The following is an 18872-nucleotide window of genomic DNA, read 5'->3' as shown; positions in this document are numbered from 1 at the left end:
GTGCAATTATTATTATTATAATATATGATCATAATTATAAGATATTTCTTGGTGCATGATTGGCCAAAATAACCAAAACTGGGGTGTATACGAATTTCTTAGTTTGAATTCCCGCCATTTGGGTAGAGTTAATAAAGACAAATTTTTTGTTACTTTTCTTTTTTCTCTTCTTTTTCTCCCTGATATTTTATTTTATATTTATTTTTGGGTATGCCTACTTCTTCACATGGATCACCAAAACCATCTTTATATTTATCACCTACCTATGAACAATTGAACAATTCTATTGCATCTAATAGTTCTAATAGTGATGATATCAACATAGAAGGCAGTAATCCTACTTCTACCAATAAAGAACCTCATCGAAGTCTCCAGAACATATCTTCCAATGATACAACCTCATCACCAGTACAATCTACATTGTCTACATATAACAGTTGTAATAGTAATGAATCGCTCAACAACAATTCAGTTAATAGTACTAGACGTCGTTCCTCCAAAACTGAAGCGAATGCTACTTATTCTTCTACCTGTCCTTCAACCAGCACTGCACCGACATCAACTTCCTCTTCAGCTTCAACTACTTCCTTACAACAACAATCACAACAACAACATCAGCAGCAGCAGCAGCAACAACAACAACAACAACAACAACAACAACAGAACACAAATTATCATCAACTATCTTATAGTAAACAACAAGCCTTGAAGTCTAGTGCCTCTCCACCATTAATCCAAACTTGCAACATGCCTTCACTTTCTCACCATCACTTATCAAAATCTTCATTACAAGCACCAACATCCCCTGTATCAACTCCTTCCTGTAGATCCTCAGTACCCTCTTCTCGGAGACGTCAACAACAATATCAACATCAACAACACCAACAACAACAACAGCGACAGCAACAACGGCAACAGCAAGAACAGCAAAAACAAAGTGTATCTGGACAAACTGTTGAATATCAAAACCAAAGACGAACAGGAAAATCAACCAAGCATTGTCATCGACAAAAAACCTCAGCACTACAATATCAAGAAAGAGTAAACCGTTATTATCAACAATTGACACAAGGATGCGGGCAATCCGAATGTACCAATCGATTTTGTGCAAGTGCTAGAGGTGGATCACTACAATTACATTCACAAGCAGCCTTTAGTCTCTCCTTGGCTTTGGCATCCAAGTCTGGTAATAATAACAATAGAAAATTTTGTCACACAAGCAATTTAACTAGTCAGCAGCCATATCGACAAGTACCCAATAATACCACCACCAATGCTACTACTACGCTTCCTTTTTTGCACAGTTTGTTTTCATCATCTGCTTTTACTGGTATTCTTGGAGAACAACACAAATATGGTCCCAATCTGTCATCGTCGTCCTGCTCAGCTCGTTTATCAATGATAAGGGATATTGATCGAATGTTACCTCGACTTTCTTACAACGAAGCAGTTCAGTATCTACGTACCTTATTTCGACATCCGGATAAAATTGGTAATGTCTTTTTGGATTCAACAGTTTTGGAAGATGTGGCAATGGTGGACGTCGAACGACTTTTGGCCTTTTATGATTCTATTCTTATGGACAGTAACAACAACTGGGGATTGGCGCATACCGTATCTGAAAGCTTTGAACTTTTATTAGAAGAAATGCAAATGAATGTGAATGATATGGAACAAACAAATGATATGGATAAAACAGCACAATGGACCCGATCTTTATTCTGTTTGATGATGTGGATTTGTCGACAGGAAACAACAACAATAACATCTGCAAAAATAACAAAGCAGCAAGTATCCTCTTCTACAAACAAAACAAATACTTCATCATTATCAACATCATTGACAACTTCATCATCGACAACAACTATTACTGCAACTGGGATTTGGCCAAGCATATTGACTCAAAAGTTTATCAAAGTGATGAGCATACTTTCAGATTTGGATCATGACAAGCTGAAAACGACATTTACATTATTTGCTAGGTAAGCAATGATTGTTTTATTGATTGTTTTATATATATATACGTGCATATGTATTTTGACTCATTTTTCTTTTTTCTTTTTTTATTTGACATATGGTAAGATTGGATCCTTTGTCGATGAAAACTATGGTTAAGCATTTACATCACTATCTTTTGGAACATTTCCACGTTGGTCCTTATCGACACGGTGAAAATGATACAGTGGTGATGGCAGTCAAAACTCTTCGATTGTTATGTAAGTTGATTGAAATTCTAAAAAAAAAAAAAAAAAAAATTGGTTGACTAACCATTTGTTAATGATTACATTTATAGATCATGCGAATATATTCAATCCGTCATCACCAGTGATACCCTGTGACGCATTTATTAATGAAAAGTTGTGCAACAAACTCAATATCAAGGATGAATATCGAATCTGGAAAAGAGTCTTAGCCTATGGGGAAGGACGACCAAGTGCGTCGACATTAACAGCCTTACGACATTCTCATCATGATCGGCATCACCATTCCGGCACCCGGAGAAAGAACAGTGGTATTAATGAACAACAAAGACGATCTCGACTCTTTCTGGCAGCCAGCTTCAATTCGATTCTTCTTCCATACCCGTTTGTCAATGAATATCAATTCTCGTGGTTCAGCTATGGGTTTTTACTAACGGCATCGGTGAAACGCAAAGTGCTTTTGATGGACTGTATGTCTTCCATGTCGACAGAATATGAAGATGCGTGTGTTAATCATACATTACTTGTACAAGCTCAACGTCTCCTATCATCGGATGCTCCTGACATGGTACGGTCTTTGGAACATCATTTGAAAAGTGCGGTATGTCCTTATTTGCTCTTAGAAATACGACGGCAACATTTCGTGGATGACACCATTCATCAATTGTCACGCAAATGGTCAGATCTAAAGAAACCACTCAAGGTCAAATTCATTGATGGAGGTGAAGAAGGTGTAGATCAAGGCGGTGTGCAGAAAGAATTCTTTGGCGTACTTTTTGAACATTTATTGGCTAAGGAGATGGGATTATTTATTTGTGATGATACTACTCGACTATACTGGTTTAGATCTGCGACTGGGACAGATATTCGTAGTTATGAAATGATTGGTGTGCTTCTTGGATTGGCGATATATAATGGTGTGATACTCAATATACAACTTCCTTTGGTGCTTTGGAAAATGATTTGTGCAACAGATGAACAACAACTAGATGCTCTTGCAAACAAACAACAAGAAGAACCTTTATTTACTTTGGATGATTTGAAACAAGGCTGGCCACAATTAGCTCATGGATTGGAACAATTACTTTTATGGTCAGAAGAGACAACAGGGATGACGGTGGAAGATACATTTTGTCAAAATTATGAAATGACAATTGATACCTTTGAAGCAGGCGTGCAAACAATACCATTGATGGAAAATGGCAGCAATATACCGGTGACCAGCCAAAATCGAGCGGCTTTTGTCCAGGCTTACTGTACCCACTATATGTATTGGCTTCAACGAGATGCTATCTTGGCTCTTCGACGTGGTGTTTGGTGTGTTATTGGTAGTCAAGCTTTATCTGAAAAATTGGTGTTTCCTCATGAATTGGAAATCATCACATGTGGTTGGGAACAAAATTATAATGGTGATACAACAACATCAACAACAATAACAACAATGGATTTGGATCTGACGGAATTGGAAAAAGTGACGGAATATGATGATGGTTATCATGTGGATCATCCTATCATTCAACAATTTTGGACTATTGTTCACAATGAAATGACTCCTGTCCAGAAACGAAAATTGCTCTATTTTGTTACGGCAAGTGATCGTGTGCCTGTTGGAGGTTTGAAAGAATTGACTTTTGTTGTTCAACGCAATGGACCTGATAATGACAGGTAAAAGATATGATTATACTGCTTGATATATATGAAACTTATTTATATATATTTTTTCTTATAGATTACCCACTGCATTGACATGTTTTTCTCGATTATTATTACCGGAATATGCTAATCAGGACAAACTACGTGATAGATTGATTACTTCTATAGAAAATGCAAAAGGATTTGGCTTGGTTTAGTTTTTTTATATAGCTAGCATAACTTCATTATTATTCTAGTTATTCATTTTTATATTTATCTGTTGTACTATAGATTCCTTTTTGTATCATAAATAAAACTCACGGTTTTATGCCTCCCATCTGTTTTTTTTATCATACCCATTGACCCAACATGATTATCAACTGCTTCTTCAATTGCATCCAATCCTACTATTAAATATACTGTAATTCGAATTCCGAATGTCATGTTGCAGTACGCAAGCATTCTTTTTTTTTTCCTATCCATCCATCCATCCATCTCCTTCATCCTATATTTTCTTTCTTTTTATTTTCTAAAAAAAACAAATCATCACCAATCACTATTCGTAACAACTATATCCAACACAATTTATACAAGGTATGTCTACTACTTTTTTTTTTTCTTGGGAATGACAAGCCTTCACTGTTTACAACAACTACACCACAAAAACACTCCGCCTATATTATGAATCTTGTTTGAAACACACCCTTTCAAGACTCTTTCATGATGCAAAAAAAAAGAGTCATCTTTTTATATTTTCTCTTTACTCTTTTAAGAATGGGTTATTGGTGATATGTTGATGTACCCTTTGGTGACTACAATGACAATGTGAAACTTCTCAAATCTTAGCAACAAGTTATATATTTTGGAACGATAAATGGATTACATTTTTGGAAATCAACCAATCAACAATCTCCAGTAAGAACTTGATCGGGGTGTTTTCAAAGACAGACAGGACGACGCAACAAAAAGACAACAACAAAAAAAAAAAACAGACGGCTTTGTCTTCTCCCTTTTTTTTTCTATTATTTATTTATTTTATTTTATTTTTACAAATCGGTGATACTCACTTTCCTTATCTCTCTATACTACAACTTGTATCAAAACAATAAACAGAAACCATGTCTGCAGCCGATCACGCCGATGATTTGATTGATTACGAAGAAGACGATCAAGTACTTCAACAAGATACTCTTAAAGTATCTGATGATACTGATGCTCTTGTAGAGGATGAAGATAAAAAGGACAAGAAAGGTTCTTATGTTGGTATTCATTCTACTGGTTTCCGTGACTTTTTACTTAAACCAGAACTTTTAAGAAGTATTGTGGATTGTGGTTTTGAACATCCTTCTGAAGGTAATAAAGAAACGCGTCATTTATTAGATCTTTGATCATTAACCTTTTTTTATATATATAATAGTACAACAAGAATGTATTCCTCAATCTATTCTTGGTATGGATGTACTTTGTCAAGCCAAGTCTGGTATGGGTAAAACTGCTGTGTTTGTTCTCGCCACTTTACAACAAATTGAACCTGTGGATGGTGAAGTGTCAGTAGTTGTTCTCTGTCATACTCGTGAATTAGCTTTCCAAATTAAGAATGAATATGCTCGATTCAGTAAATATCTTCCTGATATTCGTACTGAAGTCTTTTATGGTGGTGTGCCTATGACCAAAGATGTGGAAATTTTGAAGGATAAAACTAAATGTCCTCATATTCTTGTCGGTACTCCTGGTCGTGTATTGGCTCTTGTTCGGGATAAGCATCTCAAGTTGAATAATGTCAAACACTTTGTATTGGATGAATGTGATAAAATGTTGGAACAACTTGGTAAGAAACTCATTTTTTTTTTTTATAAATAAAAACTTTTTTAATATTTTTTTTATTTTATATAATATAGATATGCGTCGTGATGTTCAAGATATTTTCCGTTCTACACCTCATCATAAACAAGTCATGATGTTTTCTGCTACTCTTTCTAAGGATACTCGCCCTGTGTGCAAGAAATTCATGCAAAATCCTCTTGAAATCTATGTTGATGATGAAGCCAAACTTACTTTACATGGTTTACAACAATTCTATATCAAATTGGAAGAACGTGAAAAGAATCGAAAACTCAATGATTTGTTGGACACTTTGGAATTCAATCAAGTGTGTATTTTTGTACGATCTGTGCCTCGTGCGAATGAACTCAATCGTATTTTGACTGATTGTAACTTCCCCAGTATCTGTATCCATTCACAAATGAGTCAAGATGAACGTATCAAGCGTTATCGATCATTCAAAGACTTTGAAAAACGTATTATGGTGGCTACTGATATCTTTGGTCGTGGTATTGATATTGAACGAGTGAACATTGTGATTAACTATGATATGCCTGATTCTGCTGATACTTATTTACATCGTGTTGGTCGTGCTGGTCGTTTTGGTACAAAAGGTTTAGGTATTACTTTTGTCTCAGATGAAAAGGATACAACTACTTTGAACGATGTGCAAAGTCGTTTCGAAATCAACATCAATCCTCTTACTGATGATATTGATATCAATTCCTTCAATGTCACCTCTTAGTTTATTCTTTTTTTTTTTTTGTTTACACACACACACAAATACATACACTCTTTGAATTCAAAATCTCCTCAATCTAGTATAGTTTCTAGTATTTTCTTATTTTTTTTTTGTTTACATTTATATTAAAAATAAAAAAAGTCTCCCTTTTATCATTTGTTGTGGATTAAAAATAATAATAGTAATACATATTTTTTTTTTGTTGTTCTTTTATTAGTATAATATATGTAGCAAACCAGGATCATTTACAATCAAGGAGATCGATTTCTGTTCAAACACTTCCTGGTAAGGATCACAGTTGAACTCCGCTTGGAACAGAACTCGTATTTGAGTTCGTTTCAATTTCTTTTTCCTTTTCTTTTTTTCTTCTTTTTTTTTTTTTTTTATTCTATTAACAAAGGTTTTATGGATACAAGTCATTTTTCTCAACCACTTATTCGTGGATTGACAGATAAAATATATGATCGACGAAAAGCAGCTGCTTTAGAAATAGAAAAGTACGAAAAGATGGAATACTTTACATATACTAATCCTATTATTTATTAGACTTGTACGAGAAAACGAAAACGCACCAGAGAAAATTACAGAAATCATTGATGCTCTTGTACAAGATTTTGTTTATTCTAATAACTCGAATGCACGATATGGCGGTCTCATTGGTTTGGCAGCTACAGCTATTGCTTTAGGACCTGTAAGATAATAATATTATATATGTGTGAAACAAATATATATTCACTCTTTTTTTTTTAATATTAGTCAGTAGCAGGTTATTTGGATATTATTGTACCTCCTATTTTATCGTGTTTCAGCAATCAAGACCAAAAGGTTCGTTATTATGCTTGTGAAAGTATGTATAATATTGCCAAGGTTGCCAAAGGTGAAGTTCTTCGATTCTTTAATAGTGTATTTGATGCTCTTTGCAAGGTTAGTATATAAACAACCAAAAAAAAAAGAAGAGAGAGATTTTTATTCTTATTATTATTATCATAGTTATCAGCCGATTCTGAAGTTACAGTGAAAAGTGGTGCAGAACTTTTGGATCGTTTAATCAAAGATGTTGTATCTGAATTATCAACAACTTATGTATCGCCTTATCAACAACCATTGAATCCTCTTGAAGAAACTGAACAACAAGAACTTATAACGCCTGCTTCTTTACCTCGTAATACTGCATTCTCTTTACCTCGATTCATCCCTCTGCTTCGTCAACGCATCTATGTTCGAAATTCCAATGCCCGCCAATATCTTGTCTCCTGGATTGCCGTTTTAGATTCTATTCCCGATCTTGAACTTGTTTCCTTCTTACCTGAATTCTTGGATGGCTTGATTCAATGTCTTAGTGATCCTAGTGATGATGTCCGTACTGCCGCTACAAGTCAATTGGCTGATTTTTTACAAGAAATTCGACAAGCTGCTGCTGCTGCTGAAGAAATCAAAACTATCAAAGAATCTACAACAACAATGGTATTACCACCTTCTCAATCTTCTGCTTCTGAATCAACAACAACTGAAGATCAAAAAGAGAGTGATCAACAAATCAATCAAGAAGATATAACAGCTCTTGAGGAAACTGAAACAGCAACGACTCCAACTGCAGAAACAATCACTTCAGTGGAAAATGATGGACAAGGAAAAGGTACTTATATTCCTGGTCAAGGTATTGTCGTACAGTATGCTCGCATTGTGGAAATCCTGGTACCTCATCTCTCATCCACTGAAGAAGAAATTCAACGTACAGCATTGGAATGGATTAATGAGTTCATCATGATCGCAAAAGATGTCATCATTCAATTTACTCCGGAAATTATCAAGGCTGTCCTTCCCTCTTTGGCCCATCATGTTCCTATTATTCATGAATTTGCTGTTGCTACCAATCAAAGTCTCCAAAAGTTAGTTTTACAAGCACCTGTAAGCACCACCACCACAACAACAACAACCTTTACATCCACAATGGCTGATACTTTGGAACCTGCTCCTCCTCCTTTACTCACACAGCCACCTCCAACTTCCACTGAGCTTCTTTCTACTTCACCATTACAACAACCACAATTACGTCGTTCTACGAATAAATCTACACCTTCATCACCCATCATCTTTGATCATCAAATCGATGATGCCAGTCTTCCTGATCCTTTTGATTATCAAACAACTTTGGCCAATTTACGATTACAATTTTTGAATGAACATGAAGAAACAAGGGTAGCAAGTTTAGAATGGCTTTTGATGCTTCATAAAAAAGCACCCCACAAGGTAATATGCAAAATTTTTTAAGTTTCGACCTGACACTTGCTATTCTTACTCTTTTTTTTTTTTTTTATCTTGTTATATAAAATAAGATTTTGGTCTCAGACGATGGTACTTTTCCAGCATTACTCAAGACTCTTTCGGATTCATCTGAAGAAGTGGTGCGACGCGATTTACAATTATTGGCTCAGATTTCAAGTTATTCTGATCATGAATACTTTAGACATTTTATGACGAATTTATTACTATTGTTTAGTACTGATCGTCGTCTTTTAGAAACTCGAGGAAGCTTGATTATTCGACAACTCTGTTTATCTTTGGATCCTGAGCGCATCTATTGTACCATTGCTGATATATTAGAAAAGGATGAGGTAAGACTAATATTTTTTTTTAAAAAAAAAATGATGATCATAGTATCAATAATAACAACAATAAAAAAAAACTGTACTTTTTTTTTTCTTCTTTTAACTTAGGATTTGGAATTTGCTAGTATTATGGTTCAAAATCTGAATATCATCTTGATTACTGCTTCCGAGTTATCAGATCTTCGAAAACGTTTACGGAATTTGGATCACAAGGATGGTCAGCGTTTGTTTATCGCTTTATACAAATCTTGGTGTCATAATGCAGTGGCAACCTTCTCTCTATGTCTTTTAGCTCAAGCTTATGAACATGCTGCGAATATGCTTCAAGTTTTGTAAGTTTGTAAAAATTGAAAAAAATTGTTCAAAGAAAAAAATCATGTTATTCATTTTTCTGTCACTCAAACTTTTCCTATCTAGTGCTGAGCTGGATATCACTGTCAATATGCTCATTCAAATTGATAAACTGGTTCAACTTTTGGAATCTCCTGTGTTTACATGTAAGAAATGCTAATTTTTTTTCTTCTTCTTCTTCTTCTTCTTTGATTAATTCACTGATTTTTTTTTTTTTATAATTTGATTGTAGATCTTCGATTACAACTACTGGAACCAGAAAGATACCCTTATCTGTTCAAATGTTTGTATGGCATATTGATGTTACTTCCTCAATCATCGGCGTTTTCCACTCTACGTAATCGACTTAGTAGTGTCTCGTCTCTCGGATTCCTAAATGTGATGCCCAAAACGTAAGGAAAAAAAAAAAAAGGAAAATACAATGGATAACTGAATCTATACATATTGATAGACCTACTGGAACTGAATCGACTTCTAAAAGAACACCTACGAAAACAGGGACAAAGGGTGATGACAGTACTATCAAATTTCCAGACTTACTCCAACATTTTAAATTGGTACAATCAAGACATGAAAGGCAAAGGCGACAATGTATGTTTGAACTTGGGACGATGATGATGGTTGTTAATTGAAATTAATTAATCATTTTTTTTTCTTTTCTTTTCTAAAAGCTCTCCAAAATTTATCCAAGATCAACACTGCTGTCAAGGGTCGTCGACCGAGACTGAATTATGGTAAGAAAAAGAAGAACGGTGTCATCCAATGAATGAATGTTTTTTCACACATCACATATAGGTAGTGGCAGTATAGGAAGTAATGGATCAAGTGGACAAAACAGTATGGGTCGTGAAGATACCATCAACAGTATCAGCAGTGGTGGCAATAAGGTAGGAAGAAGTAGTAGCGGTGGTCTGACTAGCGGTAGTCATTTGACTGACCGAGCGGCATCCACTGGTGCAACTGGCAACAATCGATCTTCTTCAGGGACCAACACTGTCCCTCGTATCATTGGTGGACGAAAGAATAGAAAATAGGATTGGGATGCCATTTTATCTGTAGTATAGCTCTAAAATTTTATTTAAGTTGTTTCAATAAATTATATATATATTTATATCATCATTATTTATCAATCATCATCAAAAAAAAAAAAAAAAAAAAAGACATAGATAAACAATCTTCATTTTTAACAAGCTTCAACAGGACAATCAGAATTCTTTACTTAGCATAAAAATAAATAATTTTGCATAATATATACTAATACAAATAAGTATATAGTGATATGAAAAAGGAAAGGATAGAAGGAAAAGGTCGTGTGAGGTAAAAACGGGGTATGAAGACAATTGTGATAATAGAGAAGAAAAAAAAAAACTAATAGTAAAGTAACAATAATCATAAAAAAAAAAGAAGGTATTGGGACAAGAGAAAATCTAATCACCAAGAACACCGTTGGCTTCATCACTAGAATCCAATAATCTATATAGAGAGAGTGAAAAAAAAAGAAAGATAATCATGATTAGAAAAAAAAAATACTCTTTTTTCTTTCTTTCTTTTTTATCAAATCATTATAGACTTACGTATTTTGTTTGAGTAAAACACATTCACCCCCATTTTCCAAATCAATATTATATTGATAAAAATAACCTTCTGATGTAATGACCATGACTTGAGGAGTAGTACTATATAAAACGAATGAATGAGTTGAAAATATTTATTTTATTTTATTAAAATATGTTTACTTACCTGCTTAATGCTACTAGACTTCGAACACCACTACCAGAAGGAAGTTTGAGAGAGGCAAAATCTCTTGCAGGTTCCCACATTTCAGTCAACATTTCAGGTAAATAAGAACCTACACTACCAGCAATATTTCGCCCAAAATGTAAAGAAGAACGTCGTAACATTTGACTATATATATATATATATATATATATATATAAAAAGGGGATCGGTCATTCCTATGTGTTTCACTTTTATTTTATTTTTTTCATTATCATCTTACCCCACACTACCACTTCTTCCTCTAGCTTCAGGTTCTTGTTGTTGTTGTTGATGATGATGTTGTTCATTTGTCAAAGGAGTAGGACTATATCCATTATTACCATTTAAACCAGGAGCAGCTCCTAAAGCTAATTTGAAGATATGTACTGTTTCAGTATCACTTGAGACACAAAGCAAAGAACTAACTAAATTGAAGGACATGGAATAAATCTTGGCAGGATAAGAACCTCGTCGGAATTGATAGACTTTAGTGGCATCAGGAATAGAATATACGCGAATCACAGTTCCCTATCATAAAAAAAAAAAAAAAAAAAAAAGTTGGGTAATTTGAAATTTATATATATATTATTTACCTTTTCACTTGCAGTAGCCAATAAAGTACCATCAGCATTCATAGTGATGCAACTAACAGGACTTTTATGAGCTTGAACAATATTGATAAGTTGTAAAGAAAGAGCATCAAATATTTCGACATCACCAGTTGGAAAATAAGATTGAGTTGTTTGGCCACCAGTAAAATGAGAGTTAGATGGAGATTTGGAAGGATAAGCAATAAAACAATTTTCACTAGAAGGTGATAAAGCACAAATAGCTTCAAATAAATAAATAAACAAAAAAAATATTAAAGATGAATAACAAATAATAATAATAAATATATATATATATATATATTTTTCTTACCTTGTGGGTTTGGATTGGTATCAATAGTATGTAATAGTTTCATATTACTGATATCATATACAAAGATTTGTTCTTCTAATACAACAATAAGTCGACGTCTGTTCATCTTGACAGCAAGGATAGAAGTAGGAAAAGTAAGTTCACAAATAGTTGATTGTCTCTATAATAAAAAAATATATATATATATAAGTTACGTACATAATAATAATAATAATTGAGTTTTACTTTTGTATTAATAATTTGTAAATGTCTTGTTGAAAAATTAGGTTGTTCACCAGAACCTACAAGAGCCACCAAAGAGGTACAAAATAACATTTCAACAATGCCAGTACCTCCTTCAGCTATTTAATAAAAAATTAGTATATTGATAACATAATAGTTTTTATCATTTTTTTTTACCTTTTGAATAACATTTTCCAAAAGGATCACAGTTATATATTCTATAACCGCGCTTTGTACCAACAGAAATACAACTAAAATCTTGATTAAAGTTTAAAAATAATAAATCTGTATTACTTTTATCAGTAATATTCATCACGTTTAATAGTTAATTTTGAAGAGAAAAAAAAAAAAAAAGGAGGAAAGAAACAAAAAAAAAAAAGTGAAAGCTGCGTTCTAAAACAATTTCAAAAACGAAAAATGGGATAACGTTATTGGGGGATCATGCGGTCGTATCATCATACCTGTTGTAACTTTTTATAATCTCTATATTCAAAATTCATAGCATACTAAAATAGCTTTCCCTTTCTTTATTATATACATTTTCTTATGAATCATTTGACTGTATCATCCTTACTGTATTTTGATATGTCTTTTTTTTTTATCTTTTTCTTTTTGTTGGTTACATTGCCTTTTTGGGAAACGGGCATTCAATTCCATTACCTTTGATTTGTTGCAGTAGGAATGAAGTTTTCCCTTTTCTTTTCTTCTTTTCGCTGCGACTCTCTTCATACATATATATATATATAGAAATACATGGAAAACGTAACTTTAAAATAATGCCATTGTCAAACACAATTTGTTGATATTCTTATATATTTTTATGTACTAGGTCTTGGAAGAAAGTTTACATCATCTAGGCTACATTCACCATTTGTCATTAAAAAAACAAGCTTCTTTTACTGGTGCTCCTTTGGTAGAAACTATTCTTATCAAAACTCTTTTTTTTTTTTATCTAATTTTATGTATTTTTATCTAGTGTCATCATTTTGATATTGTGACCGAAAAACATACTTTACAAGGTAAGGTAAACAAAAAAAAAAAGTGCTATTATTATTAAATATAAATTATGTATATTAGACTCTTTTGAAGATTCGATTTGGAAACAATTTTTGAAAGATTGGACAATAACAACTGATATTACTCCTTTGGTGAATCCAAAAGAAAAACAACAACATCATTTTGTCAAGGTATCCATTAAAATAAATGATTATTATGAATATTTATTTAAGTTTTATGTAGAATGATGATCGACGCGACAATTTAATCCAAGATTTTATCACTACTGAAGCCAGTTACGTTAAAAACCTAGCATCTTTTATTACAGTAAGTTTTTTTTTATGCAAAACATATCCAATAAAATAATTAATATATCTATTCTCAGTTGATTGTCAATCCTTTACGATCAAGGTCCAAAGCCAGAAATGATAATACTATTTTAGGATCTTATGAATGCCATCAAGTATTCATGAATATCGAAGAAATACACAATGTCAATTCAAATTTTTATCTTGGTTTACAACAGCAATATAATCATGAAAATTCTTCTTCAATTGGATTGTTATTTAGTCATCATGTAATTAACATAATATTCAGTTTACAATAATCAAACTAACCCTTCTTATAATAGTTACATCAATTCAAATGTTATAGACATTTCCTACTTGGTGTTCAAAATGCAAGATCTTTTCATACAAAAGAAATCAAAACCAATCCTTCTTATCGAACTTTTTTAGAGGCAAGTCATAAATTTAGGAAGAAATGAATCTCATTTTATTATTATATAGAAAATCACTGCTGATGGGAATCTTACTGTGTATGACTATCTAATTTTACCCGTCCAGCGATTAGGACATTACAAATTATTCTTACAAGGTAAAATCCTCTTTCTTTCTTTTTTATTATTATTATTATGATTATTCTTCTAATGACATTTCTATCTAGAGCTTATCAAATATACTGCTGACTTGGATCCTGATTTTACTCATCTTGTGGATGCTTTGGCCAAAATTGAAGAAATAGCAAGTTTATCGGACGATTATCACACCAAACTTATTCATATCTTTCAAAATATGTTTCAGTCCATTCAGAATTGTCCAGTAAGATTATATACATGTTAAAATAACTGTTATTTTGATCATTATATATTTTAGGCTTCTCTTATTAGTCAACAACGCCGTCTGATTTGTCATTTGGATGCTGTAGAACACGAAATGCAAACAGGGAAACCTTTGAATCCAGTCACTCTCTTTTTATTTACTGATAAGCTCATGGTGGTAAAACGTCCTTCATATGAAGCAGATGGATTGGAGTTTTGTGGTTTGGATCAAGAACGCGACAACCTTGGCATGATGTCTCTGTTGATGAGAAAAGGTGAATCTTCAAAGAAACTCGATCGAAAACTCAAATTTCAAGGTTGGATTGGATTAGATGACGTGAATGCATATCAAGGTGTATCAGATCTACCGTCCTCGTTTATTTTGATGGCATCCAATACTGATAGATCATCTCCTGAATCGGATCAACAATTGGAAACCTACTTTCAAGAAGACCGCGTACGTCTTTTCAGTTTGTCTTTTCCTTCATTTGATCATTATCCTTCAACATCATCACCATCATCACCAACTTCATCTACAATGTCAGCTACTACCAATATATCCACCTCTTATTCTCCTTCTCAACAAAAATTTTCTCATCATAGAAAATCATCTCCATTATCCGATCAGTCAATGTTGGAAAAACGTGATGCCTTTATCAAACAATTTGGAAAGTTCAAAGCTCAACTCAAAACGCAAGGTATGAACACAATATCAAATAATAATGATCTCATTTACTCATTCTTCTACGTGTCATCACCTTAGACATCCCAGCGTCCTACCACTTTTGGAATGGTCATCATTTCTATGCGAACATACATGATTCTCAATATTATCATACAACACCGAGCAAGGTACACCATTGGTTTTCTATTTTTATTGTGTCTTACTCAATACTTCCATTGTCTCCATATAGAATGATACTGCCATTGTCTATATCAAGCAGCACAACTTTGATATTCAATCTGTCATTGGGTATGGAACTCCGCATATTTTGATTGTTGTGTTATCTTTGACAAATGATCAACACAGGTAACATAATTGCTATTTTTTTTTTTTTTTTTTTTTGAAAATAGAGAATATTCTTATCTTCTCAATATGGATTCATATATAGAATTATTTGCTCAAGTCGGGTACCAACTGGTTATGAAGAAAACACAAGACAAGATGGAGAGACAGAATTATCTACAGTGAAGCATGTCAATTTCAAACATCAGCTGTTGTCCAATGGTATTATAAATATAATAAATAAATAAATAAAGTACATTCATTTTCTTTGTTTCTATTTTCTCACCCTTTTCCTTTCCTTTCCTTTTTTTTTTTTTTTTGGTTAGTCATTCATTGTAATCAAGAACATATGCAACAATCCGTTTCTCCTATACCGTCACCTCAAAACAGTACCAAGTCCGTACGAGATACCTTTCGACAACTCAATAAACGAAAAAGTATCAATACCTTCAACAAGATTCTTTCTGCCTCGGTCAAACCATCGTCTCCATCAAGGTCACACCCACAACAGAAACAGCGTCCCAAAAGTACTGGTTTTTATCCTGATATCCCAACTGATAATATTGTCGACTCAAGACAACGAACTTTGAATCCGACAGTAAACCGACATTATCATGAACAACACTCAAACGGCTTGGTCACTCCTTCTTCGAGCTTTCTGAACTATAGAGCTTCGATAGTCAAACAACATCAGGATACAATGACAGGTTCCTACCGAGCAAGCATACATCCAACGCAAACCATGTCATACGAAATCAAGGTAATCAATAATAGCAAAGGAACAACGGCAGGGTTAACTTTTTTTTTCTATGTTTTTCGTAGACTTCATCTCAAGAAACAACAAGAAAACAGTCAGCCCGGTCTCCTGGTGATTCTATTGAGGAACGCGTGAATATGCTATGTGTGGCACTTGCTCAAGGAATGGATACTTCTTCCAATAATCTGGCAGAACAACATAGTCGAACTACACCTCCACCTGTCGTTCCAACTACTCAACATATGGCTTCTAGTCAAGGATATTACTCTCAACCGTCTTATTATTCTACTAGCATTCCTTTGACAGGATCAACAAGCAGTGCATCATTACATACAATCGTACATCGAAAGTCTTCTCCCCTTGGTCAGGAACCCCTTTTGGAAGCTACTGTAACTGAAAAAAAAAAAAAAAGAAAAAGGAATCGATATGCTCAGTTAATTTTAATAGGATCTCATTTACAGGAATGACTTACCTTTCTTTTTTTTATTATTATTATTTGTTTGTTTTTAGGTTGGTAGAGCAAGCTTATCAAATAGCCGTCTTCAACATCATCAACAAAAGCAGCCTATGGATCAGGAAAGAGAACAACGGTCGATACAACAACAACAATCAACACCAGTGTCATTATCAAGTTCTGTGTCATCAGTCTCCCCTTCTTCTCCATCACCTCCTACCACCTTGGATGCATTGATCAATGAAATGGAACAGATGAAACTTGATTTTGATAAACGACTTTCACAAGTGATCCATGATTATGAAAGAACAAGTCTAATTGTTCACAAGCTTACCCGGGATTTACGAAAGGTAATTTAGCATTTCCTATAAAAGAATATTCAACTTTTCTTGACTTTTAGAAAGAGGATGAACTGATTGGATGGAAAATGAAATATGAAAATTCTGTTGAAGAGAATGGATTACTCTACGAGGTAGACAATAGAACAAGAAGAAGGATTTATGATAATTAACTTTTCTTTTTTTTATGGATAAAGGCATTCAATAATGAAATCGAACAACTTTTTGCTCAAATCCAATTGACAGTCGATCAGAAAGAGGATATGGATTTGGAAAAAACATCAGAATCTACCATCCATCAAGAACCAAAGATAGGATCGAATACATTACCTGAAACTCAATGGCAAAAAAAATTGGAAATGACCATCAAGGAACGCAATCAATGGCATCAAACAGCATGGTAAAAAAAAAAAAAAAAAAAAAAGGATAGATGTACAGTGGATATTACGTTGATGATTAATATGACTTTTTCTTTTTTCTAGTCAATTAGCAAGAGAACTCCAGGATGTGACCATGTATTTAGGTACTGGTGGAATGAACGATGCTATGGATGAAGATAAAAGATCCCCCGTTACACCTTCTCATACTACTTCGACACCTTCACGTTTCGTTGCATCAAGTCCTCTTGTAGGTCGAAATAATTGATCAGAATCATTCCTCTCCTTATTTATATCACTTAGATCTTTTATTTTAGAACGATTTGTATTAGCATATAAAAAATAAAACAATTCAGTCTTGTTTCACCTATAGAAATTTGCTTAATACGATATGCAACACATCAGGAATTACACAATGATACGTAAATGCTTCTTGTGCCAAAAAAGAAAGAACAGTGTGTAACAAATTCGAACCCCGCAGAAAAAACATTGGATGTTCATTGGTGATAAATGGATTGGAAAAAACACAAAAAGTTCGTTCTTTCTCTTTTTTCATTCTACTTTTGCTATTGGCTGGTTGTTTGCCTCCTTCTTTTTCAACAAATTAAAACGCTCCATTATCTTCTAGGTACGCATAAAACTTTTTTATAACTTTTTCTTTGTTTTTTTAAATAAATGAAAGAAACTAAGAAAAAAAGAATGAATTTTTTCTTTGTAGTTATACAGTCTCTATTTTTCCTTGTTCTTTTGACAACAATATGGTCCACCAAGAAACGTCAACCACACCAACTAGTACTACTACTACAACAGTAGCAAAGGAATCCTTGGTAAAAAAAATATTCAAGTGGAAACTATACCTGATTTTTTTTAACCATTTTCTTTACCTCTGGATGAGGCTTTTTTTTTTTTAGAATGGTCGTCATATCAATCAATTTGCGCAGTCCATGGTAAAGTCTTCTTTTTTTTTTCTCAACATTAACCATTTGTTTTTTTTTAGCCTATGAACATACTCAGTAGTCAAACACATCTACCTCACCTTTATCATCCAACCACTTCATCACATTTTGGTAGCAAAACAAATAATAATGGTAGCAATCATAGTAGTCCTCAACATAGTCCTACACTTCATCATCCTACTTCACTTTCCATGGGATGGACACCTCATTTACCTCCTCCAGAAGAAGAACCTTTGTATGTCAATCCTAAACAATATCATCGTATTCTGAAACGACGTGATGCTCGACTTCGATTAGAGGAATTGAATAGAATCGCTAAAAATCGGAAACCTTATCTACATGAAAGTCGCCACAAACATGCTATGCGTCGTCCAAGAGGTCCTGGTGGTCGTTTTCTCAGTAAGTCCTTTTTTTTTTTTTTTTATGTTTGATTATTCATTTTTTTTTTTTTATAATAGCACAAAGTGAAATTGCCGAATTGGAAAAGAAAGAAAAACAACAACAACAACAAAATCTTCATGATGGATAATCTCAAGCACATCTATCTATATATATACTACTTATAGTTCATCAGTTTATATTATATTATGTTACCCTTTTTTTTATATAATAAAAGAAATCAACAAATAAAT

At 33.4% G+C, this 18872-nt stretch overlaps 6 protein-coding genes across 6 annotated transcripts; 5 read left to right on the top strand and 1 right to left on the bottom strand.

Annotated features, from left to right (window-relative positions):
• Positions 1–210: 210 nt before the first annotated feature.
• BX664DRAFT_349434 (uncharacterized protein) lies at positions 211–4051 on the top strand (the record flags this gene model as incomplete). Its single annotated transcript, XM_051547600.1, has 4 exons — positions 211–1982; positions 2083–2216; positions 2294–3866; positions 3931–4051. The coding sequence occupies 4 exons, from the start codon at positions 211–213 to the stop codon at positions 4049–4051; spliced, it is 3600 nt and encodes a 1199-aa protein (XP_051399852.1).
• Positions 4052–4951: 900 nt separating this feature from the next.
• Positions 4952–6399, top strand: BX664DRAFT_263933 (ATP-dependent RNA helicase uap56; the record flags this gene model as incomplete). Its single annotated transcript, XM_051540794.1, has 3 exons — positions 4952–5186; positions 5251–5661; positions 5732–6399. The coding sequence occupies 3 exons, from the start codon at positions 4952–4954 to the stop codon at positions 6397–6399; spliced, it is 1314 nt and encodes a 437-aa protein (XP_051399851.1).
• Positions 6400–6772: 373 nt separating this feature from the next.
• On the top strand, positions 6773–10475 carry BX664DRAFT_331971 (vacuolar protein 14 C-terminal Fig4p binding-domain-containing protein). Its single transcript, XM_051545232.1, has 11 exons — positions 6773–6893; positions 6943–7087; positions 7153–7320; positions 7387–8646; positions 8733–9011; positions 9114–9337; positions 9423–9502; positions 9589–9748; positions 9808–9947; positions 10028–10090; positions 10152–10475. Exons 1-11 carry the CDS (start codon positions 6802–6804, stop codon positions 10388–10390), a joined length of 2850 nt encoding a protein of 949 aa, XP_051399850.1. The 5' UTR covers positions 6773–6801; the 3' UTR covers positions 10391–10475.
• A 59-nt stretch (positions 10476–10534) lies between these two features.
• Positions 10535–12606, bottom strand: BX664DRAFT_279708 (WD40-repeat-containing domain protein). Its single transcript, XM_051541455.1, has 8 exons — positions 12435–12606; positions 12261–12376; positions 12036–12195; positions 11708–11946; positions 11356–11642; positions 11097–11261; positions 10931–11032; positions 10535–10829 (listed from the first exon to the last, which is right to left on the bottom strand). The coding sequence occupies exons 1-8, from the start codon at positions 12568–12570 to the stop codon at positions 10784–10786; spliced, it is 1251 nt and encodes a 416-aa protein (XP_051399849.1). The 5' UTR covers positions 12571–12606; the 3' UTR covers positions 10535–10783.
• An 892-nt stretch (positions 12607–13498) lies between these two features.
• Positions 13499–17788, top strand: BX664DRAFT_125593 (uncharacterized protein). The gene is made up of 15 exons (XM_051539780.1): positions 13499–13580; positions 13665–13830; positions 13885–13992; positions 14042–14129; positions 14199–14353; positions 14408–15050; positions 15116–15204; positions 15267–15382; positions 15465–15580; positions 15685–16118; positions 16181–16504; positions 16626–16919; positions 17105–17307; positions 17390–17534; positions 17588–17788. Exons 2-15 carry the CDS (start codon positions 13723–13725, stop codon positions 17621–17623), a joined length of 2859 nt encoding a protein of 952 aa, XP_051399848.1. The 5' UTR covers positions 13499–13580; positions 13665–13722; the 3' UTR covers positions 17624–17788.
• A 141-nt stretch (positions 17789–17929) lies between these two features.
• Positions 17930–18872, top strand: BX664DRAFT_125473 (CCAAT-binding transcription factor (CBF-B/NF-YA) subunit B-domain-containing protein). The gene is made up of 4 exons (XM_051539779.1): positions 17930–18111; positions 18196–18231; positions 18282–18639; positions 18699–18872. Exons 1-4 carry the CDS (start codon positions 18043–18045, stop codon positions 18767–18769), a joined length of 534 nt encoding a protein of 177 aa, XP_051399847.1. The 5' UTR covers positions 17930–18042; the 3' UTR covers positions 18770–18872.

This window comes from Halteromyces radiatus (assembly GCF_025201355.1).
Source record: "Halteromyces radiatus strain CBS 162.75 chromosome Unknown BX664scaffold_4, whole genome shotgun sequence".
In the NCBI taxonomy this organism is placed as follows: Eukaryota; Fungi; Mucoromycota; class Mucoromycetes; order Mucorales; family Cunninghamellaceae; genus Halteromyces; species Halteromyces radiatus.
Note: the sequence above shows the minus strand (reverse complement) of the source record. Positions and strands in the feature narration are given on the sequence as shown.

Bases quoted from the DNA above. Each gene is read 5' to 3' on its own strand.
- BX664DRAFT_125473 (XM_051539779.1), top strand. From the start codon at position 18,043: ATGGTCCACCAAGAAACGTCAACCACACCAACTAGTACTACTACTACA. The intron at 18,232-18,281 runs GTAAAGTCTTCT...GTTTTTTTTTAG, and splicing joins ATCAATTTGCGCAGTCCATG to CCTATGAACATACTCAGTAG. The intron at 18,640-18,698 runs GTAAGTCCTTTT...TTTTTATAATAG, and splicing joins TCCTGGTGGTCGTTTTCTCA to CACAAAGTGAAATTGCCGAA.
- BX664DRAFT_331971 (XM_051545232.1), top strand. From the start codon at position 6,802: ATGGATACAAGTCATTTTTCTCAACCACTTATTCGTGGATTGACAGAT. The intron at 8,647-8,732 runs GTAATATGCAAA...ATATAAAATAAG, and splicing joins ATAAAAAAGCACCCCACAAG to ATTTTGGTCTCAGACGATGG. The intron at 9,012-9,113 runs GTAAGACTAATA...CTTTTAACTTAG, and splicing joins ATATATTAGAAAAGGATGAG to GATTTGGAATTTGCTAGTAT.
- BX664DRAFT_279708 (XM_051541455.1), bottom strand. From the start codon at position 12,570: ATGAATATTACTGATAAAAGTAATACAGATTTATTATTTTTAAACTTT. The intron at 11,262-11,355 runs GTAAGATGATAA...ATATATATATAG, and splicing joins GGAAGAAGTGGTAGTGTGGG to TCAAATGTTACGACGTTCTT. The intron at 11,033-11,096 runs GTAAGTAAACAT...CGTTTTATATAG, and splicing joins AGTCTAGTAGCATTAAGCAG to TACTACTCCTCAAGTCATGG.
- BX664DRAFT_125593 (XM_051539780.1), top strand. From the start codon at position 13,723: ATGAATATCGAAGAAATACACAATGTCAATTCAAATTTTTATCTTGGT. The intron at 15,205-15,266 runs GTACACCATTGG...GTCTCCATATAG, and splicing joins ATCATACAACACCGAGCAAG to AATGATACTGCCATTGTCTA. The intron at 16,119-16,180 runs GTAATCAATAAT...TGTTTTTCGTAG, and splicing joins CCATGTCATACGAAATCAAG to ACTTCATCTCAAGAAACAAC.